The 24,042-nt window shown below is 45.6% G+C and overlaps 1 protein-coding gene across 4 annotated transcripts in view; it reads left to right on the top strand.

The window, feature by feature from the left end:
- The first annotated feature begins 202 nt into the window (after positions 1 to 202).
- EHF (ETS homologous factor) overlaps positions 203 to 24,042 on the top strand; it is a 42,458-nt gene continuing 18,618 nt past the window's right edge. For 3 of the 4 annotated variants that reach the window (XM_007181059.2, XM_007181058.2, XM_007181056.3), the window contains exons 1-2: positions 203 to 319; positions 21,674 to 21,773. In XM_007181059.2, coding sequence (XP_007181121.1) covers positions 21,677 to 21,773 — 97 coding nt within the window. In that variant the 5' untranslated portion in view covers positions 203 to 319; positions 21,674 to 21,676. The remainder of the gene's footprint in view (positions 320 to 21,673; positions 21,774 to 24,042) is intronic. The other variant, XM_007181057.2, reaches the window with a different exon arrangement.

Raw genomic sequence — 24,042 nt, 5'->3', positions numbered from 1 at the left:
CGCTAACGTGTGAGTTGGCCAAATGCAAATGAGCAAATGTTTGTAATCCTTTATTTTATTTTTTTAAAGGGCCCAGCAGCCAATCAGAAGAGGGGGAAGTGACTTAGGGAATTCCCGGTTGGTGGCTTATTGCTTAACATCCTACAAAATGATTTAAAATTATTGTCATGTGCATTGATCTTCACTCTGATGAGAGCTCAGACGTGATAACACTCCCGGTTCCCTGTCCCTGTAGGAGCTGGAGTGAGCGCTGCTCGCTACCTTCCCTCCATTCACTACAGCTATTGGATTTCCCACCCAGAATCTTTAGGTAAATGAGGTAAGTCCTTACTTTTAAACCTTCTTTTGAATCTGGAATTCAAATACCTGAGTGGAAGGAGAAACCTGCCTTGAATCAGACAGGTGAAAATAAACCAGACTCCCGGAGGCAGCTGGCAGGAAGTGAAGCTCGCCTCAGCTGTGCTTTCCTCACTGGGTTGTCTTGGGATTTTATTTTGGAGGGCAGCAGGGCGACTTTGGATGTTATCTGTGAACTCCCTGCATGGAGTCTGGTCTTCGATCACTGTGAAGTTAAAAGCCCCCTGGTTTCCCTCTCTTTCTGTGACAAAGCCATTTCCCTGGATTGAATTCTGAAATTCTGAAAGCTGGGGATGGGTTCTTCTCAGTGAAGTACTGGTTGGCTGAGTAGCTACTGGGGCTCAGAGCACACGTTCTCACTTTCTAGAGATGTCTTGTGTTGGTAGTTTTTCTGACTCATTACATTAGCTGTAGAGAAAGGCAGATTATCTTCAGTATATTCTGGTGTTGGAAAATGGCTGGAAACAGGCAAGGGTGTATGCACCCACATTGGAAAAAGTGGTCAGGCAGCCCAGGTAGGCAAGGGTACTGGGGAGAACTGCACATCTCTGTCCAGAAAACAAAAAACAAAAACAATTTTGGCAAAGAGCTTTGTCATCTCATATGGGGACAAACTAACCCTTTGTTTGTTCCGTGATGGGATACTACGACCAGACAGGCAGAAGTGAGTCAGCAGCCCCAAATGCCTTCTAAGACAGGGGCTCTTTTGATTCTGCTTGGACACGATGGAGAAGAATTGGCCTATGTGTGGATAGAACTGGAAACAGTGGGGAGTTGATCTTCTTTCTGGTAAATGACAACGCCGAGTCAGGAAATTTATATTTTCACCATCCGTCTTTGCCAAGATTTAGGATACTCCTAGGACTGTGGGAGCATGTGTCTTGTTATGATGAAGCATAAGCTTCTGTGAGTCTAAGTTCACAGGTGTCTTGCTGGTTATCTGAACTGACCTTAGTAACAGGGATAAAGTGAGTGAGTGTTTGGACTTGAGAATTTTTCTGTGGAAGGTCTAATTCAGGAGTTGGTTCTATAGGCATGGCTGTGAAGATGCGATAAGATAGAGCCTTTCACTGCATAAAAGCGTAGTTGGGGATCATGAGTGGCCATGCGCTAATTCCACTGAGGTCAAGGGAAGAGTTGATTTCCAACAGGAGAGGTGAAGTCGTGTTATTGGGAAGAACTTCAGGGGTAAGAGATGCTACCAGGAAAGGCTGTTAAGAGATTTTAAGAATGACTTTATGGAGCTCTATAACAGTGAATAATCTTTAATTCTTAAAAAGAACAAGAATGACTTTAATAGCTGCATTTGGAGTTTGCAGAAGGCTCCACTTATCCTCTTTTTGAGACCTAGAATTCTGAGACTATGAAATAACTCATCAATTCCATCTTATAATCTGAAGTCAGGTAGGATCACATTATTCCCACACCATCACTCATGGCTTATATGGATAGACTTTAAAAAACAGTGGGAACATGGAATGAGGGTCATTTGGAAGTGTGTGATCACACTTGAAAAAATAATAAATATAATGGAGACAATCCTCCATGCTTCCAAACTATTTTACAGAGGCATTTTAGAAGAAAGTAACTTTGAGGGAACAACCGTGCTGTAAGTTCTCTTGTGTTACTGTTCAAGATGGCGGCATTAGTCGAGACCTTTTTAGGGTGGTTGTGGGTAGGGTGATGCCTTTGATCCAGGCCTCATATGTATGAAAGATCTCAAATTCAATTATATTTGTTCTTTTGTGTTAAAAAGCATCTATTTGTTAAATTCAAACAACCCCCTTTTGATTTCTTTCCTCGTTTTTTTTTTTCTTCCCATTTTTAAAATATACTGTGAGCTCCCCCAAATGGAAATGCCTTGGGCCTTTCTGGACCTCTGAGAAGCCCTACATTCACAGTCATGATTCCACCTTTATGCTCCCATTAATTTACCAACTTTATGCAGATCCTCTTTCATTACCTTTTTGACGACTTCAAAGGCTGAGACAAAATGGAAAGTGAGAGGTTAAAATATTTACTCAAGTGCACTCAGTTAGCTAATTGGAAACTGGAAGGAACTCATATCAGGTCCTAGGCCAGAAAGTGAGTGCTTTGGGTCAAAGTTCATTTCCAGGAAGTAGAATTTAGCTTTCTGGAATCTTGTAATGTTTTACTTCTTCCTCAACCCCACCTATACCTCCACCCCCAAGTTAGAGTTAGCACTGGGCTGTGTTCTTTGCTTTTTGAAAACTCAGTGTAGGAAGCCTGTTTAATGTTAAAGCATCAAGCCCAGCCATAGAGGTTTATACAAATCGTTAAAAAGTGATTCAGTCCTTCCCCCGCTTCCACAAGTTGGAGTCCTCCCTAAGTCCTTTTGAACAGATGGGATTTTCAAAGACCTCTGGGAGATGGGGTAGGGTGGATACCAAGAACGCCGTGGTAGAAATTGCTAACACACTTGAGAAGCAACGCCACGGTTTGAAGGAATCGAATATAAAGTCGGAAGCTGATTTTCGGTGGTACCTTTTTCGGCCGTTTCAGCCTATCTCTCTCGTTAGGGTCCCTCTCCGGTAGAATTTAAGTGACAATCATTTCTGTTGTGGGAGGGGCCGGTTGGGAGGATTGGGCTCCATGTAGCCTTGGTGTTTAAGACCACGCTTCTAATCCTGGCTTTGTTGCTGGGTAACTGACCGTGCGGGGCTGTCAGCCTGGGTGAGCCACGCCGGCTCTGTCTGAGCTGGGGGTTGTCACCTGAAGACAGAGGCAGGGAGGCAGCCGTATGGTGCTGGACTTCTCTTAAATCTATTGCTGAAGAACTGAACAGACAGAGAAGATAATAAACTTTATTTAATGTTTTCTTATCTAATTTTTCATAATAGGATTTTAAATCATTGGATTTGTTTTGAGGAGCTGCAATTACGCTCTTATTAGACATATGTGACTATTACGTTTATTTAAATCGCACAGGGTTTTAAAGCCCAGACTATTAAGCTGTGCAGGAAACAAAGAGTGCAGTGGGGGAGGATGGCTTCCCACAGCAGCTAATGTTAGGATGGGACATATGTTCAAGCTGAGTGACTTTGATGTCGGGAAGCTGAGATGTGCTGGAGTAGAAATTTCCATGGATCCCTCAGAGTTATTTGATAAAAAATTCATTGGACTTCAGAGGGGGAAAAAAAAGATATTTCTTTAAGAACCTTCCTTGAAGAATTCCAGACTCACGTTTTTGAGTGATCGGAGCATGGTGTGGACAAGGCAGGGTGCAGAACAGTCATGCGACTGGCAGTCAGGAGACCTGGCTTTGTAGTCCCAGCAAAGCTGTGTTCCCACAGCAATACACTCCACCTCTCTGGGCTTTTGTTTCCTCATTTGGACAAAGGAGTTTGTACCCGATCATCCGTAAGATCCACTTCGGCCCTCAGAATCTGATGACCCAGGGAAACTAGCTATGCCTAGAGCCCAGCAGGTTTAGCTTGAGTCTGTGAAAGCTGAGAATAGGGTGGGAGATGCCTTCCTAAGGATGAGACAGGAAAGAAGACCAGTAGGAGCCCTTAAGTGGCTTCCTAATTCTGGGGTCTTCAGAATTTTGGCCAAGGGATGTACCTGGTGGAGGTACTAAAGACTAGATACCTTTACTAGGGGTGCTTGAGCTGTTCCCATGACAACATCCCATCTTTATCAATTGCCTCATTTATCTGAAGTTGGTGCGAGTGTAGAAGTGGATGCAGCTGACTGGTTTGTGACCACCGGGAGCCACTGGCGTACACGGGTAGGCACTCTAGTGCAGTCTTCTGTAAAACACGAAAGCAGCCGGCTGAAAAGTGAACACTCAGGACCCCGTGGAGGCTACTCAGCTTGTGTGGTGCTGATCAGTTCATCTGACTGCCCATGAATTATTGGGTAGATGGGATGGACATGGGCTCACTTCTCCGAGAGGAAGACCCAAGGGGTCATCAGAAGGGGAACATGGCTGGCCAAGCCACTGGGCAGCCCACCTGGAAAGCCTGGTCTTCCCAGAGGCCCTTGGCCCGAATCTGGAGCAAGCAAAGCTTGCAATAGGGTCAAGCAGGATGGCCCATTTAAAGAAGCTACCAGTGTTTTAATTGGCTTTGTTTTAAAAGAGATACCCTGTAAAATACTTCTTTGAATATTGATTTCACTAGCACCTAAGCACACTCTGTCTTCGGTTTGTTTTATGGGGCTGAGCCCCTTGTTATGGTTCATTGGATTCACATTATCTCTTCTCTTGGATTCTTCCCCCACACCCCGGCCCTTAGAACCTCCTTCCTGTCCTTTCTCAGGAACATCTTCATTGTTATTAAGGGTATCTGCCTATTTATTTAAAATGTGGCCAGCAGAGGTGCATTCCAAACATGCTTTCTGATGAAAACCAAGCCCCAAATCAAAAGGAGCCAAAATGCTTACTATAATATTTTGATTATTGGACTATTAGACCACTTCATGAACCCCACTATTAAAATGACTATTTTTACTTTTGTAGGACCTTATCTAGATGTACAGTTTCTTTGATGTTGTTGTAATTGTGTTGAATTTAAAATTTCCTATTCTGTCACATCCCCCTCACTCTATATTATAGACACCACATAAACAATCTTGGGGGCTAGGTCTTTATTGGTCCAATTGTGGATCTGAGAAATTTTAGTCTGCCTGCCAGCCCTTTCTTTGCCTGTTGCAGACTTCTTCCAAAAGTCTATTGAGTCTTTTTTGGAATATGAAGAAGGTCTTCTACTTTTGTGTATGACAGTGGAGCTTGGAGCATATGACTGTCTCATAGAGATTTTTTTGGGGATCCCTCTTAGGAACCTTTAAAAAATTCCCTCAGTAGGGCTAATGATATATCCTATTGGATGAGGTAAGTGGGGTCTGAAAGGTGAAGATTATTTCAGCCTTGTCTCCAGGGTGACTACTGACAAGATGTTTTCTTTGCAACAGACTTTAGTTTATTATTTTTTAAAATAAATTTATTTATTTTATTTATTTATTTTTGGCTGTGTTGGGTCTTCGTTGCTGCGTGCGGGCTTTCTCTAGTTGCGGCGAGAAACTAGAGAAAGCCCTAGTTTCTCTTCTTTGCAGTGTGCAGGCTTCTCATGGCAGTGGCTTCTCTCGTTGTGGAGCATGGGCTCTAGGCGTGCTGGCTTCAGTAGTTGTGGCACATGCTCTCAGTAGTTGTGGAGCATGAGCTCTAGAGCACAGGCTCAGTAGTTGTGGCACACGGGCTTAGTTGCTCCGTGGCATGTGAGATCTTCCCGGACCAGGGATCGAACCCGTGTCCCCTGCATTGACAGGCGGATTCTCAACCACTGCACCACCAGGGAAGCCCCTGCAAAGGACTTTAGATTTGGCCCAAATTCAGCCTCTGTCTCAATTATGTCCACTGAGAAAATCAGAGAGCACCTAGCTTACCTTTCACTTGTCTTAATTCCATTGGCCAGAGGCTGTGGGTTGAGGAACGTTGGGGAAGAGTAGACTTTGGCTGCTTGTGTATCTGAAGGAGCAGGAGGCTATGAGTTTTTGTTGCCTGGAAGCAGCTGGAATGTGGTACAAAGAACACGGAGGTTAGAGTCAGAATACCTGGGTTCACATTCGACTCTGCCACCGAGTAGCTGAGTGACTTTGGGTGAATTATGTAAGCTCAAGAATATAAATTCCTCATTTGGAAAATAAGGTTAATAACATCTGCACAGGCTGTTGTAAGGTTTAAATTAGACAAAAATTCTGAAAGCACCTGGACAAATACTTGTGAGGAAACTAGTAATTTGTGGAACGGAATTGGAGGGTCAATGCTCAACGTGGGTGTTTTCAGTGAGGCGCTATTGAGTAGGAGTGGCTGATAATAATTCTGGAATTTTGTTTTTCAAAGTGATCGATGTTGGTTCTGCACTGTGACCTTGGGAAAGAACTGCAATGGGGTTTTCAGTGGGGAAGGTGGGCAGCAGGGGGATGGGATGAGCCATGTGAAGCCGGGAACTCCAAATGGAGCCTTGGATTGAACTGGCTGCAAACCACCACCCATGGCAGTTCCAAGGAAGACCTGGGGTAGGTACATAGCACGTTTTTATCCCTTCTTGATGCCTGGCATGTAGGGGCCTCCAGAAGAAACTGATCTCCCTCCCAGCAGTTCACATGATTAACTGCAACTTTATATATGTTGCCCAACCCTTAAATTCTTGAGTGTCTCCAGATACCTACTGTCCACTGCAGCTAAGGCATTACTTACTCTGGGTATTCTAGAGGCTTTAAAAAAATTCCTACTTATTTTGCCAAGGCACTATAGGGTCTGCCTCCTGTAAATTGTTCAGCTGAGGCTTCTGGCCATGTGGAAGTAGTCTCAAGAGGCTATCTGAATTGAACAAGCAGTCCTTGCTGTAAAACAGCAAGAGTTCCTAACCTGGGATCCAAAGATCTCTTAGTGTCCATGGGGAGAAATCAGAGGGTTTGTGAACTTGGATGTTGAAAAAAAAATTACATGTTTATTTTCAGTAATCTAACTAAAATTCAACATTCAGTGTGAATTCAATTCAATTTCAATATGAATGTAAGCAAAACTCCCCAGTAGCAATAGCTGTAACTGATTGGCACCAAGAGGAATTACAGATATTTTCATATCATGTTATACTTGTTACAGATGTCTCAAAATATCACTATTCATCACTACTTTGATATTACGGAAGTTATTGGACCTACACTAGATATTCTTGTTTAATGTACTAATAAAGAAGCACATATGTTATTATGATATCACACATTTATTTTTAAAGTATTTTGATAATTGTATTTCAAGATAAACTTCCTTTCTAATCTTATTATTTTACTTTGTCATTTTAAAAGCATTTTTTTGAGAAGGGGTCTGTAAGCCTCAGCAGACTGCATAAAATGGGTCCATGGTATAAAGAGAAAGCTAAGAATGCCTAATTTATAGCACTCTCTCACACAGAGCTGATGAAATGACTTCTGAACAGCAGTAGCTAATAGATGGTCTCTGTCGAAATGGGGTGTATTTTCTTCCCACCCATCATTCTTGCCTATGGGTAGCTTTGGAGTTGTCGAGGGACCTTGGCATAATGAAGATAATAATAATAATAACAACAATAATAATAATAGCTAACATTTGTTGAGTGCCTGCTGTAAGCCAGGTGCGGTTACAGGCATGTTCAATGTCGTATTTCATTTAATTCTCCTAACTACTTTAGGAGCTTTAGACAGAAAAGTTTTAGACAGCAAAGATTCCCCCTGCCTTCCGTGATGATAGAGCAAGGGTACAGGTAAAGGCAAAAGTTGGGACTGACCCCCGGGACAGGGGGGGCCGGTGTCAGTGGGATAGAGCCACTGCAGTCACACAGGGTCCAACACTTAGAAAGCCCCTGTGCTTAGTTTAATGCTCTGTTGTGGCTGTCTAGAAATTCTTAATATATTTGGAACAAGGGGTTCTGAATTTTCCTTTGCACCAAGCCCTGCAAATTATGTAGCTGGGCCACCCTCTGGATGTGATGAAATTATTCAAACATGTGACAGCTCCTGATGCTGGGAAGCCAGCAAGCCGGGAACTTGCTGGGAGAGCCCCTACTCATTCTCATCGTGCTCATCTAGCTGACCTTGGGTGTTTTGAGTTGGTGAGTTGGGTCATTTTGTTTGAGTGTCAAAAGTGTCCACTGAAGCAATGGGAGGGATGGCTGAATAATCGGCTGGAAGGGATTTGATTCCTCAGAAAACATTTCTGATAGGCAGTTGCTTGCTTTGTTGAGGAGTATTTTCATTTGTTATTTTCCAGAGGGCTTAATCCACAGGCCAGTGAGCTAGGAGAAGCGGAGCAAAGTGTGTTTTGGAAGGAAAAATGAGACTTGGGTTGCTGAGAGTCTATTGTTCTTGTAGGATGGCACTAAAAAGGAACTCGGCTTTCTTGTCTATTGTTGTTTAATGACTGTCTGTACAAAGAGAAAACCCTACTTCTTCTAAAGAGGAGATCCTCTAATTCGTGCGAAAATTCAGATATTATTTGTTTCTTAAGCTGCAAAGATGATACTGGAACAAGTCTAATGAAGTTCTGTGTGTGTTTTATGGCTACATTTTTACTAACTGCTGCAGGGTCGTGTGCCTGGTGGAGGAGGGGGAGGACTTCCCTAGAGTTCTTCTCTGAGTGATGGAATGCAGGCTCCCAGAGTGACACATTCACAGTCCTACCCTTGTGGGTGTGATGTCCACAACACAGCAGGTCTGACATCAGGGCCTGTGTGTGACAGCTCAGTCGTCAGATGCTTTTCCAAAGGAGGCATAATTTTCCTTTAATTTTTCAACAGTTTGTTTCCTTGTTATTATTATTGCTCTTTTATCATGGCTAATAAGTCTGAGGTGGCTGCAAGCAGCCAAGCCCAACTCCTGAGTCAGTCTGGGGCTTTCAACAGGAAGCCAGGCTGAAGTTTTGACAAATGGATTTGCGTGGACGTGAACTGGTGCTTCTGTAGCATCCACACTGATGGACACTAAGAGAGCTTTCATATTAGGGCACAAGGATGCTTAGTATGCCTCGTGTTCACATTTAGGGAAAAAGTTAAAGGATCTGTACTTAAAGGATCTCAACTTCAAAAATAAAAGCATGTGATCCTAAAGAGACATCCTCCTCGTCTTTGGAAATAAAAGGATCCATTTTCAAAGCTACAAGAGTTGTACTGCACTTTCCTTCCACACTCCAATACATGTATTATAATATATCCAGTCCATTTACTAGCTCTGTGTCTTTGGGTAAGTTGCTTAACTTCTCTGTGCCTCCTTACCTGTAAAATGGGGATAATATTAGTACCAACGTTTGAGGCTATTGCAAGGATCGAGTGAGGAAATTCCTGCAAAGCCTAGCTCAATTCCTAGCACATCATAAACACTCAATAAATATAAGCTATCATCCTCATCATAATTTTGTCTGTTGTTTTGCAATTATACAGTCTGTGAGATTCTCAATTGGTGGCTGTTGATCTTTCCTTGGCTGGGTCATCTTAGTCTTTCTCTGGGAAGACACTTGAATCTCAGCATGGTCAAATCCATTGTCCAAGTCCATCCCAACCCCTCCCTGGCTCCGGTTCCCACCTCTTACCTCCCTCCACCCTTCCCGCATTCTTGCGTCCTTGGTCTTATTTATTTTTCAGTCAACTGAGGGTGTTGTTAAATCTTTTATTTTTCTGGCCGCCCAGTTTGGTTCCAAGGCACTCCACTCCCTGCCCCGTTCATGACAAGAATGCTTGGGAATGCTCAGCCAGCCATATCCCTCTTCTGTCGGAACACCTTGTTCGTAACGCTCCTTGAGAAGCGACGTTTCCGAGGCCTTCCCCCACTGCTGTGACTCCCCATTAAGCCAGTGGTCTGGTGATAATGAAGGCCCAACAGCGGAGAGAAAGCTGAGGGGAGGTGGTCATCTCGGGGAACAGCGAGCCTTGCCCACGTCCTAGGCTTTCTGCTCAAGGCTTAAAAAGAGATATTAAGAGGTTTCTTCTGACACTGTGTGTTGAAGGGTGGGCGATGATACCACTGCTTAATTAGTATCGTCATGATCTCCATTTGAGTGTTTTGTTTAGCCCTTTGTGGCCCTTTTAGGCTTGAGCTCCTCATGTGATATTGACAAACTGTTGAGAAATGAGATCACGATGATGCTTGAATTAATGCAGGCATCACACTGTGAACATCTTAGGTCTTTTCCACTGGGGACCTGGCACAACAAGTCGCTTGGTGGGACATGAGTGAGTCTACACATCTTGCCTTGGAGGTAGGTATGGCTAACCTCCCTTCCCCACTGGGAAAGCTATGGTCCAGAGACCTGGAGTTTTCAAACTATGCTTGCTGCCCAGGGCTAGATGAAGACGTCTTTGGGAGAAGCAGGCTGAATCTCTGCTTAGGGAGGTACCATAGGCCACACCTACTACTTGAACCATATTGACTTTCAGAAGTCAACCATTTGGAAGAGTGTGGTTTGGGTTTTGATCATACCCCAGCAGCCCCTTCTCCGCCCTTGTTAATCTGACTCAGGATCTTAACCTGGGCTGGCTGGAGGCTGGCCATGTCATTCTGCAGATCTTGGACACCCCTCAGCGCCCTCACAGAACCAGCCGATGGAAAAGTACAGTGTCTTCTGGCTCCTTGGCCCTGCCAGCTCTGGCTGGCCTCTTCGATACCACCTTTTCTTCTGAGGGAGTGGGAGGGTAGCATCCAAACTGAAAGCGCAGGTTTTTCTTTGATTTTTATAGGAAAAACAAATTGGCATGAACGCTCTGTCAAACCAGCTCAGGCTGTTTGGGCAGATGCCTTTCTTTGCTTTTTTCTGTTTATTTTCCAACAAATCAATGCTTAACTGCGTTGTTATTGGAGCAGAGCAACAGGTGCAAAAAAATAACTCTGCTGCCAACTCAAATGCAAAGGTAGGGCTTATACCCTCTGGGAGGTATTCAGAAGATAACAGAAGCCCCTGCCAGCAACTGAATTAACAGCTCTGTTTACGGTGGGTTTTATGTTAACCTGCCCCTAACCCTCCAACACATAAACACGCCATTGTCTCAGGGAGAGACCTTCAGCCATCCAGACAACCAACTGCTTTATTCTGCCCTGAGCGGAGATTGGTTTTGGCTGAGGCTGCTTCGTGTGAAACTCATGGCTGCCAACTCCAGGTCTTGGTGAGGGTTTCCTGTGAAGTTGAGGGCTTGGGGTTGTTGGAGAGAAGAGGATCAGTCCTGTTTTTAAATGGAGTTGAAGTTCTTTCCAAGCTTGGTGATTTCCAAATGCCAGAGCAGGTTGCCTGGCTCTGTCTCTTCTTGCTCCATGGTTACCCCAGCAGGAGATGGCGAATGAGGTCAGATGATTTTGGAAAGAGCTACTGTTGTTTTCAGAAGTGGTGTCCTCTCTGGATAGTCCAATTGAGCAGGGCAGCTTCTGTGTTTTTTTCACTGTTGTGCCCCCAGCTCCCAGCACGGTGCCTAGCATCTAGTAGACAGTCAAGAAATATATATTAATTGGAGGGGATAAATATTTATACCTGTGGGACAAACATTCCTTGATGATTGTTTCTCTGCTGAAGGCTAAGATACTAATTTTCTTCGGTATGAGGTCTGAAATCCAAGGTGGTTAAGTAAACTTTGGAAGAGCTGAGGTCGGGGGGTGTGGGGTGTTGGGGTAAGGGGTGACTCAGCCAGTCATGAGATTCCTTTGATGGAAATAATTATTACAAAAATCCTCTGCAAATGCTGTGTTCTGAGGCTGGCTTTGTTTGTTCGGCCTTCAGAGACTCATACCTGTAAGTTCGTTGAGCACTGTTGCATTGAACCATTTGGTGGTACTGGACATTAGGAACAGCTTTATTTCAAGTTTGCAAATAATGCAGTGATAGAATATCCTCAGATGAACTGGAGCTTGAGTTCTTCGGATTGAATGTATTGTCTCTGACTTTACAAAGATTTCCTGGTGTTTATGGATGTTTCTTTTAGGGCTGATATCTGCTGGAGTTTGTTATCTTGTGGTGGGAAATAGAGGGAAGGCAAGTAGATGAATCTTTGGCCAGAAGCTCTCAGCTGTGAGAGTGCTTAAGGATTCGTGAAAGGAGGGTCTTAAAAATGTACATTCTGATTCACGGTCTGGGCGGGACCTCAGGAAACTTCAAATTTAACTTCTCCTCGGGTGATGATGATACAGGTGGCCTATAGACCAACCTTTGAGAAACACGTGTGCGGCTTCATCAGTCAAGTAGGAAAATAAGCACCATAAATGTAATCCTCGAGTCCCCATACCTGTACCTTTCCAAAGACCTACAGAGACCTAGGGTTGTAAAAGTAGGCCTGGTTTTTTGTTTGTTTGTTTTTGGATTTTTTTGTTTTTTCTATATGATCTTTACTTTATGATTATTTGATTTTAGAATAGAGATCGAGGATTAGTGGAGAGAGAGATACTGAGGTTCAGGGTGGTGGGGAGGATGGTGAATTCTTCACTGCATTGCCAAACAGAGGTCCAGAATGACTCTCCTGGATGCAGCACAATCCCTACTTTAGGTGTCGATGGAGAAGGACAGTGGGGCCCCTCCTGGTGTCACCATAGGAAAACTAGGCAACACCTATGTCAAGTAAGAGCAAGAATAGAATCTCTCAGGCCTTCTCTCAGAGGTCGGAGTAGACTTGTCTCCCAACCCTAACTCCACTGCAAAGTTTTCTTTACATTTCAATCCAACATGAGTGCAAGAGAGATTTTTTTTTTTTTTAAAGATCCATGGTGTCCATAGATCTTCAGGGGTCAGTGGATGGTCTTTAGAGGGCCTGGGGCCCACAAAATACGTGCAAAACCTGGTGTGCATTTTGAAGAGGAGAAAACCCTAGTTTCTCTTGAGGTCTCAAAAGACTCTGTGACCTTTTATGCTTCAAAGCTTGCCCTATTTTTCTTAGTTTGTCATATCTGAACGAGATTGATAAAGGCTCCTGGGGTCATGAAAGGTAATCTTGTTTTTTGATCAACTTTGGGGCCTGTCCACTGTCAGTATCTGCATCTTGTCTGGATCTGGCACCAAGACTGATAAAGATCAGCCTAATATGTATATTTCCAAATGGCTCACAGTCAGTAAAGTGTATCTATAATGGATCAACTCTTGGCCTCCCAATATGGCATCATTGCTCATGTAAACGCTTGAAAGCCCAGGAATAATGCTTCTGATGTTGCCCCTGGGAACATGAAATGTCTGTTTCAAAACACATTATGAGGGTATGAAATTACCTGTGATGTAATCCCGAGAGGATCAAATACATTCCCCAAGCTTGATTCACATTTTGTTTCATTTGGAAAACACAAATTATTGTCTGTATTACATTCAGTTAGATTTCACATGTACTTGAATTTTCTTTTCTCCTCGTTGGGAGTAGTTCTCTTGAAATGACAGTCATATTGAAACAGGAAGTCAGTAATCTGTTGCAACATCCTTCAGGCAAATGCTGTGAATTCACCTGCTGGTAACTTTGATTAAGGACCGAGAATGGTTTGGATATTACTGTCATTGCAAAAGTAATTATTTACAATGTCTAATTGCTCCTCAGGCCTGAGGAGTAAAAATAGCCACACAAGGCAGCCAGGTCTGAGGCCATTTGGGGATGTTGTGGTTGAATGTATCAAGGAGCTGGGAAGAAGGCAGACCATGGCTTTGACTCCCAGTCCCCTGGGGCTGGGAACAGGGAATACAGGCAAAGCCCTGCTTATGGTCTGCTCTGTGGTCCTGGTGGCTCCCAGTGTATCTTTACCCTCCCAGAAAGAGCAAACCCTACTTTCTGGACTGAGAGCTAATTCAGATGAAGCACAAAGAATTATGGACCAGTTTATTTCCAAAATATAAAATAAAAATAACTTTATTGAGCCATAAAAGGAGAGTTTATATTATATATGTGTGCAAATATACTCATGTATATATATGCATGTAAATATGTATGTATGTGTATATAAATATATAGGTGTATAAATCTGTAATTAATGGCTAAAAGAGTAAAACTGGCCCAGCTTTCATACCCTAAATATTCCTACCTGAGTATATCGTAGGTATGACAGAATGAAGACAGATTTCTACCCTTTCATTCTAAAAAGAGCTCTTGAATATAGTGAGAAGAGTGATGGCTTCAGGTTGCTCTGGCAAAAAGGGAAAGGGTTTCAATCAAGGTCACTGCATGATTGAATGAACCAGAGAATTTTGTAATCTTGGAGAAACCTGGTAAAGGTGTGAGGCCCCAGATGGCAGAGGGAGAATGCTGTGAGTATGTATGGAATGGGGATGGGGGTGAGGATGAGTTGAAGGCATCTTTCATCTCTGGCAAGGCACCCCCTTCTCAGCAGAAAGTTCCCAGGGTTTGTTGCTAGACACTTGGAGTTTGAATTCTCTTCTAGCTTCAATTCTTTCGAAACTGTGTGAGCTTGAACAAGTTATCCAACCTCTCTGAGCCTCGGATAAACCATCTGTTAAATGACATAATGCCTTACAGAGTAATTGTGAATATTGACTGAGATAATGTATTTAAAACTATTAGCACAGAGCCAGCACATTTTAAATGTTCAATAAACCCTAGCTACTATAGTATAGTTACTATTATTTTTTTATTTTTCATTTTTAAAGCATTTTGTCCTAGGTCTCAGTAAACTTACCACAGAGCAAAAGATACACCTTGCTCCAGATAAGTGAGCCCAAGCTGGGCTGCGTTTGTCTCTGCTGGCAGGTTCTCTCTGTGTGTTTAAGAAGAGAGACCAGTGGAGCAGTTCTTGGCCTCGGTAGGAGTCCCGAGACTGGGCAGAGCCTCCTGGGTTCTGGAGTGCATGACTCTGGTCCCTTGTCAAAGTCCCAGTGGTGCCTCCTTCCCCTCATTTTTCTGTCCCTATGAGCTCAAATCCCAGACCCCCTTCTTCCAGTAAATGAGCAGTTCATGCGCTAAGGGACCCTGTAGGATAGAGAGATCCTCTGGCCATTCTCTGCCAGGAGCTCCCACTTTGGATGTGCTGCTCTCCTGTGCACCTGCAAACCAGCCATGGTGTGTGAGAGCACCATGCCGGGTGGTAACCCAAGGCCTGCAGAGGTGTGCCCTTCCGCTGCTCCTGGCAGCCTCAGGCAGCGTGTGTCTGGTGGGACGAAGGGGAGCAGGAAGGATGCATGCCCGGAGGGGCGGAGCACGGCTTCTGTGAGCAGGGGCTGAGAGATGCTGTCCATAGCTCAGCCTAACGGGGCGTCCACCCAGCAGCCCAGGATGGGGAGTGGGGAGGCACGAGCCCAGCCCTAGGCTAGATTGTGCCAGCCAGCTGGGATTGCTGAATATTATGTAAATGGTGGAAGTTAGAAGCCTTGCTTGAAGTGAACTTAACCTTCAATTTCCTCCTTGGAGATAACAAAATAATAGCCACAACACAATAAAGAAATGATAATAGGGCTTCCCTGGTGGCGCAGTGGTTGGGAATCTTGCCTGCCAATGCAGGGGACGCGGGTTCGAGCCCTGGTCTCGGAAGATCTCACGTGCCGCGGAGTGACTGGGCCCGTGAGCCACAACTGCTGAGCCTGCGCGTCTGGAGCCTGTGCCCCGCAACAAGAGAGGCCGCGATAATGAGAGGCCCATGCACCGCGATGAAGAGTGGCCCCCACTTGCCGCAACTAGAGAAAGCCCTTGCACAGAAACGAAGACCCAACACAGCCATAAATAAATAAATAAATAAACCTCAAAGTAAAAAAAAAAAAAAAAATGATAATAATGATTATAAAAACCAGCTAAAATTTACCAAGTACTTAATATGTGTCAAGCGCTTTTCCAAGCACTCTACAGGTATCATCTCATTTTGTCTTTCAACAACCCTTTTCATATCATCTATCAACACTTTTCATACCATTCTATCAATGAGGAAACTGAGACCTTCAAGAGACGTTGAATCACTTGTCCAAGCTTGCCCCATTAGTAAACTGGCAAAGCCAGGGATTGAACCATGGCCATCTGACTCCAGAGCCTGGAACTCCCCACCATTACACCATCCTGCCTCTGAAGGGTCTAACCCGACCCCAAGAATGTTGCCCAAGCCAACCAGCACAGTTTAGAGAGACATCCCTGGGCAGACCCCATGATAACTGCTAACATTTCCTGGGTACTTGCCATGTATGAGATAATGTGTGAAAACTTTACATTCTTACACATTAAACATTCTCATTTAATCCGCACTTCAACTCTATTTCCCCCACTTTCTGTCATAGGGGGAAATTGAGACTTTAGAGAGGATGGTACTTCCCCAAGGTCAATACAGCCTGCCAAGGGGCAGAATCAAGATTTCAACCCTCACCATGTGAGTCACTGTAAGAGCTGCCCTCCAGAAATGCAGCAGCACCAGGCTGGGTTTGAAGCTCCTCACGCCTTGAGTATGCCCTTTCAACCCAGGTGTTAGTGAGACTCTTTCTCATGCATTCCCATTTGTGCCACTGAGCAGCAGCTAAAATGTGAGACTCTTAAACTTTAGGGTCAGGCCAAGTGCTCTGATGGCCTCTACCCCGATCCATTGGTCCTCCTTGTGCGTGGTGGTCAAGCTGGTGCTCGAAGGGAATTTAGCCTTTGATGAAGGTCTGGTAGAGCGGGTACAGAGGTGGTAGATCGTCTTTATGCGTGGGTGGCCCAGAAGTAGTCTGAGACCCTAGCAACTTAGGGATCTGTGGGAATTTGTGTTTAACCCTGAACTGCCACTTAACAAAGTAGGGGAGTAAAGAGTGTCTGTCTGTGGCCACCCCCAGCACAGCACGGTGCCGTCTCTCTGCCAAAATGGGTTCGGACTGGTCAAACCTTAGTGGCCCATTGTTTGCCAGGGAATTGCTGCCTAAGGTGGAATAGGTCCTGGCTGGAAGGCTGGCATGAGGTACCGTCTACTGTAGTCGACTGGGTCCCACGCGTTGCTCCAGACTTCTGTCGCCCAAAGTGTCAGTTTTAGAACTGCCGTGCAAAGGGTGATGTCTTGGGCGAATGTGGAAGTCAAGACAATCACAGGGGGCAAAAAGTTCCCTCCGGTTGTTTGTATACACGAAGGGGGGATAAGAGAATGCAGATGGAAAAACGCTGCATCACCCACATTGCATTTCACTCTTTCGGTTTGAATTAAGATTTACCTTTTTTTTTTGGTGTGCAGTTTTTAATAGCCCAAGTAGCAATTTAATGCTGTGTTCCCAGAATACATACCATGCGGGAATAGACAAAGGTGGGCCTGATACTCAGTGCATTTTCTTAAATTTCCACCTAGGAGGCAATTACCCGGCATGACCAGGCACTGTGCTGGGGACCTCACAGTCCCTTATCTCAGTCAGTCCTCCAGCAAGCCTAGGTGGTGATACTAATGCCATGGCTGTTTCCTGGAAGAGGATATAGCAGCTCAGAAAGGATAGAAAACAGTCCAAGGTCACCACACCAGCAAGATCAAAGCCTAAGCTGTCACCTCCACAGGCTCTAATTTGACCGGTGTTCACAACTGGGGGTAATTTGGCTCCAGGGGACACTTTCAGGGGGTGGTGGGTGAGTGCTGCTAGAATCTAGTGACTAGAGGCCAGTGACGCAGCTAAGCATACTGCAATGCACGAGTCGGCTCCGCAACAGAGAACCATCCTGGACCAAGATGGCAGTCATGCTGAGGTTGAGAAACTGCTTTTCACCCCTAGAATTCTCCCTCGAGCTGGAGATGAGGCCAAATAGAACATTTTCCCAGCTTGCTTTTGGCTCGAAGGGTGGAACCATTCTTACTTAGGCTCTGAATTTACTTCTTCCAATCTTGGAAGAAGTAAAATGTGTTAGAGAAACACCCTGAGAACTGATGTTTAAAGAAAGGAAAAGAAACTGATTTTAAACGAGGGCATGTGTTCTAGCATCGGACTAGGGACCTTTAAATCCATGATATTATTTATCCTTCCAAACAGCCCTTGGGCTTGGAGGACATCCACTTTCCCCGACTTCCCCTTTGAAATCAGTGAAGGCATTGAGCTGGGAAAGGGTAACATACTCAAGGTCACGTGGCTGAAGGATGGGGAGCCTGGATTCCAATCCAGGCCTCAGAGATTCCAAAGTCTCTACCTCCCACACTTGATACATTATTCTTTTGAAAGAAAATAATAAAAGCTACGCTGAAGGTAAAGTAGAAAACTTAAAGAGCAGTATTAAATAATTCCCTTACTTTTTAATGAAAAGTGTTGCTTTTTATACCCCATAAAGTAATCACCATGTACCATAGAAAGTTTATATTCATATATGGGAGCGTGGGTGAGTTGGTTATAATAATGCTTTTTTTTTTTAAAACAATTCGCAAGGCACATTTATTATCCATTATCTCATTTGATCTTTTCAACAGTCCTGTGAGGCTGCTGGGGGGCAAATGTCCTCATTTTACACCTGAAGAGCTGGGCCTCCGAGGGGAGTAGGACTTGGTGAAAGGCCTTCCGCCATGCTGGGCCCGAGGTGGGGGGCCTTCGGTGCCCACCCTAAGGGCGCTGTCCCTGCAGCCCCAAGCTGGCTTGAAAATACTGATCTTCTTTCCTCACAAGCCCGGGTTACCTCGGCGAACTCTGACTCACTAACGGATAAGCCACATAAACTCTTTTATGGGCGGTAACCATTCACTGTGCCCTGTAAAAAAGGGCCCTCACCCTGCCAGCTGCTTTCCCTTGGAAAGGGGGTGTCGGCAGGGAGCGCGCTCAGCCTCCTGGGGGGCCGGGTGGCAACCGGGCAGCTGTGACCTTGTCGTCCTCAGGGCTTCTCTGTGGGTTGAGAGTTCTGGGTGCCTCATGCTGAGAAATGATGTCTGCCCGGAGGAAAGGGGCTGGTGGGCATTCGGTCATAAAAGGAAAACTGGCCCACACGGTCATGCGACATTTATTGAATTCTTCCTTAGTACCCACTTGGCTCTCTGCATGCACAATCTCATTTGATGCCCACAGCCCTCTGCGTCTGGGTTGTTCCCATTTTACAGGGCGGCAAAGTGAGGATCAGAAAGATTTAGGCTAGACAGACTTGAACTTGCTCAAGGTCACCCACGGTGGGCAGGGGAACTAGGATCTGAGCCCACCTCTCCCTGACTTCAAAGCCAGGCGTTCAGTCCTCACACCACCCTGCCTTCCAGTTTTCCGGGAAGTGGTGAGCAGGAGGTCTGGGCCAGCCGGCTGAGGAGGTGGGTCCTCGTTGGCCCCGGCAGGTCTGGCTTCCACTGAAATGGCCACTTTGAAACAGCCCTGCGGGCAAACCCTTGTGAAAGAATTTCAGGGAAGCCTCCGCTGCCCACCCCACCCTTACCCACAGCCTGGAGGGCAGATGGGCTGGGCTCTGAGCTGCAGCCCCTTCAGGGTTAAACAGTAACCTGTCTACTGCTTGTAGCTGAGCAAATGCTGGCAAGGAACAAGCCCGGCCTTGAGCAAACAGGAGCCAGTGCCATGCCTCCTCCCTCCCCCAGCCACCCCTCTGGGGACCTGCAAGTTTTCTTGTACCTTGGAGTCCCCCATTTGATTTCTTAGCTTAGGGCAATTGCTGTAGAAAGCTCGATGGGAAAAGGCCCCGTTCCTGTGAAGGCGAAGAAGGCTTGACTTGGGTTGGTTTTCTCTGAGAGTGAGAAATCAAAGAGATTTCTGGAAATGAACTTAAGAAGCAATTCACCTTCTTTAAATTTTTGCGTGGGGAAACTGAGGCCCAAGGTTGCTTCTGGTTTGGGTTATGCAGAGATGCAGTACCCTTCCTCCTCATAACACCTGCCATGCGGCCATGTCCTACTTTGTGCCAAGTGCCCAAGGTATAGAAACTCGTTTAAGCTCCAACCAATACGCATGGTACGTATGATAACCTGTGTTTTGCATAAGAGGAAACTGGGGTTCAGAGAGGTTAATGACTTCTGTTCGACTTAGTACCAACTTTAGCAGGTAAGTGTGAGAGCGTGGGATAAAGCCCCGCTCTTCCTGACTTCGAAACTCATCTCTATGGCACTACCACGCAGAATCCAGCTCTGCCGTCTCCCCACCCTGTGGTCTGTTACAGTGTTCTTTATCCCCACCCCGTCTTTCCTTGTCCTACCTTCTACTTAGGCCTAATTATTTGCCAAACAACCAGGATGATGATGTCAATAATCATGATAAATGTTCCTGTTTAGCCTAGTTCAACTCTTAATCACTGCTCTATCCCTCGTCCCTAAAACTGCGCCCAGCCCATTGCAAGGCTGATAAATATCTGTTGAACAAAGGAATACATGAATGAACTTTTAGGCCTTTTCCAGACGCCTCTTCTCCCCTCTCAAGCCCTACATAGAACCAGAGGAGCACTAGCTAAATTAGAGGAAAGGGTTTTGAGGGATGGAACCAGTCTGGCTGGGCAGTTTCCAACTGGGAGAGGTTGATGACTCGTGAAGATGCAAGATTTCCCCCATACAGGCAGAAACATTTCCATGATCTGCTACTCTAAAGCTAGACTCTTCTCCCTACCCGAACATTTAGAAAGAGCAGGTTACCCTTAGAGGCCCTGGGTAATGCTCAATCATCCTCTGGAAACAAGCTGTTCATCCTTTGGATGATTGAGCACACTTCTGGGGCTTTGAGTCTGAAAGGTGGAGGGCGCCTGCCTTGAGGGTAGGAACATTGTAGATGCTGGATGACTGAGGTGAATATTTCTAAAGCGTAAAATTTTTACATGGTTTAAAAAACCCAAACAGGCTCATGGAAGAAAGCCTCTTCTCCTGGGGTCCTTTACTGAGAAAATGAGCCCTCAGACTGAGAAAGTCAGCTTCAGATCAGCTTTGAAGCCTGCGGAATTCTCCAGGTCTCTAAAAGGAGAGGGAATGTGGGGCTGAATTTTTACCAGGAAAGAAGGGAAGGGGCAGTGTCTTGTCCCAGAAACCAACTGATTTCTAATATTATCACGGAGCCAAATACTTGAAAAACTCTAGGTCAAATATGGCTGAGGTCCTCCAAGATGAGCCCATCCCGAGGCAGATATTTGTGCTGAGGAAATTTACTGGATGCCCAGGTGTAGGCTGCTCAGATGTGTCGGGACTTGTAAATGTCTGATTTCAGGTCAGAGTTCCTGCACAGGTGCCGGGTCTGTTCTGCTACCCGTTTGGGTTTTCACTGATTGAAATTTTACTTTATTTTTATTTATTTTTTTTTTTTAATGAGGATCTTGAATCAGATGCGTATGTTTGATTGATTGATTGATTGATTGATTTTGGCTGTGTTGGGTCTTCGTTTCTGTACGAGGGCTTTCTCCAGTTGTGGCAAGCGGGGGCCATTCTTCATCGCGATGCGCGGGCCTCTCTCATTGCGGAGCACAGGCTCCAGACGCGCAGGCTCAGCAGTTGTGGCTCACGGGCCCAGCCGCTCTGCGGCATGTGGGATCTTCCCAGGCCAGGGCTCGAACCCGTGTCCCCTGCATTAGCAGGCAGATTCTCAACCACTGCGCCACCAGGGAAGCCCTGAAATTTTACTTTAAATAAAAACCTCTTTGGCATTTTCACTTTTGTCAAAAAAAAAAAAAAAAAAAAATTGGCTGCTGGCCAGACTCGCCCAGTGAGCAAGTATTACATTTTCCTCCCGTTTCATTCCTGATCAGAGATTATTCATTTGTGAATGGGTAGCTGTAAAAACTTGCCTCATGCATATGAAAATCGAACCTGGAAATTTTTAATTGCCAGTGAGTTTTGCTTTTACTGAAAGGGTTGTGACAACATGCTTCACAGGCAATGGATGGAAGGACCAAATTCTTTCTTCCTTCCTAAATTCACTCTATGATCTATACTCTCAAATGACGTTTGTCCAAGAGGCACTGGCTGAACGGCCTGTTTGATCCCCTTACAGATCATGATTCTGGAAGGAAGTGGTGTAATGAATCTCAATCCCAGCAACAACCTCCTCCACCAGCAGCCGGCCTGGACAGACAGCTACCCCACGTGCAATGGTAAGGGGCCGCGCGGGGGTCAGTGTCACTCCCCATGGGGATTCTTCCTCGGCTTTAATTAGGCTTCGTTTCCCAACTTAATGAAAAATACAGGTTTTATTCAGCCGGGGGGTGTGGGGACCAGGGTGACTGGAGAAAACTCTTCTTCACGCTGGAGGTCCTCACAGGCCCCCCAGGGCCCCAGCCAGAAGCCCATTTGAGATATTCCATGGTTTTCTCCCAATATTCAAAGGTTCAGGTTGGTAGCCTGGCAGAGAGGGTGATAGAAGAGACACCCCAAAGGAAGGCCAACTTTAATAGTGTTGGCTGGGATATCAAGATAGGATAGGATGGAAAACTGTGTGTGCGTGTGTGTATATGTGTGTGTGTCACATGGAAGCGTGGAAGTTAAGGAGAAGAGAGTTGTAGCAGCTGAATCTTTCTATTTCATCTTCTGGTGACCTCCCTTTGTAAAGGGAGGGGAGAGTCGTTAGGAGACCAGGTGCCTGCCTTTGGTGCTTTAATCTATAACCGATTGACTAGAAGGAGGGCCTGGTGGTGGGGCTTATAGAGGGTTTGGTGATCAAGCCCATGGCTGACTGTAGAAGCTGGACTGAATAAAGGTGTTGCTGAATCAGGGCACCGCACCCTATTGTGAAGATATTCAGTTTGCGTAGATGGCTGTGCACCGAACCGCAGTGGGTGTAGGGAGCTCTGGGCCTTCTCCCACCCCATACCTGCTGCTAATCTCCTCCCCAGAGACTCTGCTGTGCTTGCTTCCCTTGAGAAAATGGAAATGGGCCATCGGTGAACAGAGTCTGGGAAGCAGCAGTGGGAGGCTGATGGAAGGGGTGCATTCTCCAAGAAGTGGCCGATCCGTGGGCAGCTCCACCTTCCAGTTTTGAAGCCCAGCCACACATGATCAAAAGCAGGGATGGGTGACCTTCTCTTATTGATCACCTGTGCTTCTGAACTCCTGCCTTTTCTGGGCATGACCTTCCCTGTGGCAGGACTCAGATTCCTTGTGGGGACCTCAAAGGATGATTCCAAACAGGGAAAAGCTCTTTAGGCTGCAAAATCTTTTGGATGCCAGGTCCTAGGACCCTCGATTAAGGCAGCAACCCTCTGGTTTGCTCTGGAGTGTAGTCAGCAGGGAGTGGAATTTAAACATCACTTTTTTACTCTCTAACTTCTGGAGGCCCCAGAGAAGGCCCAGCTCCTGGTCATGATTGATGGGGGAGGCCAGTTGAATGCCAGAGAGGAGCTGAACTCATACAATTTTCAGTGCTTTTCCCAAAGCTTCAGGAATCTGATGAGTCGCCTGGCTGATGGGGAGTCTCCCCTGGTCAACTTTAGACAAAATTCTCGGGTTCTGCCAAGTTCTAACAGGCTGCACTGTCAGGAAGTATCCTCTCATCTGGGTCACGTGACACTGAGAGAAGAAAGTACCGCAGGCCTGGTGTGGGGTTATTGAGAGTTGTTGTCTCCTGTTTACAAACCCGGAGCTGCAAGGTCATAACAACACAATTAATTAAAAAATAAAAGAAAAAAGACTTGGGGAGCTGCAAAAAATGTAGCCCACCCTTAAATAGCTGTATTGGTGGGACACCAAAAAGTAGGGAGGAAATAGAGACATCCGGTCTAGGCTCTGTGTGTTGGTGTATTAGGGAATATTTCTATGTAATTAAATTTTGGGACTAGATTCGTCCAGTCCCTGCCCCTTCCCCCTCCACTGTTGGCCTCTCCTTTAGGGCCCAGGCTGAGGGTTTAGGCCTGCTTTTGTGTGGCCATGAGGAATGAGGAGTAAGGCACACAATATGAGTGGCAGGTGGGACCGGGTTGGAAACATTCCCCCTTCAGCCTTACCTCCTGGGGTGTTGAGGCCTAGGCCATAGGCATTATGGGGATCAAACCTTTTGAAGCTCTGTAGCTCCTTGCCATTCAAACTGTATCCACTGACCAGCATCATAATCATCCTGGGGAAGCTTGTTAGGAATGCAGAAACTCAGGCCTCACCCCAGGTCTATGGAATCAGAATCTGCATTTGAACCATATTCCCTGGTGATTCATAATCACATTAGAGTTTGGGAAGTACTGATCTAGCATGACCTTGAAGAAAAAGTTAGGGACCATTTTCTTTTGCTACGTTTTCCTCTATTGGTCCATCCTTAGGGAATATCTGTGTGTCATGCTCAGCTGGATTTCCCCTCCTTCAGCTTGGTGGGCTATAATAGGGTTTTCCCCTTGTCCTTGCCCCTCACCTTTCCCACTAGAGAGCTCCTTCCTTTGG

This window comes from Balaenoptera acutorostrata, chromosome 9 (assembly GCF_949987535.1).
Source record: "Balaenoptera acutorostrata chromosome 9, mBalAcu1.1, whole genome shotgun sequence".
Taxonomy (NCBI): domain Eukaryota; kingdom Metazoa; phylum Chordata; class Mammalia; order Artiodactyla; family Balaenopteridae; genus Balaenoptera; species Balaenoptera acutorostrata.
This window is presented reverse-complemented; position numbering and strand designations above follow the sequence as displayed.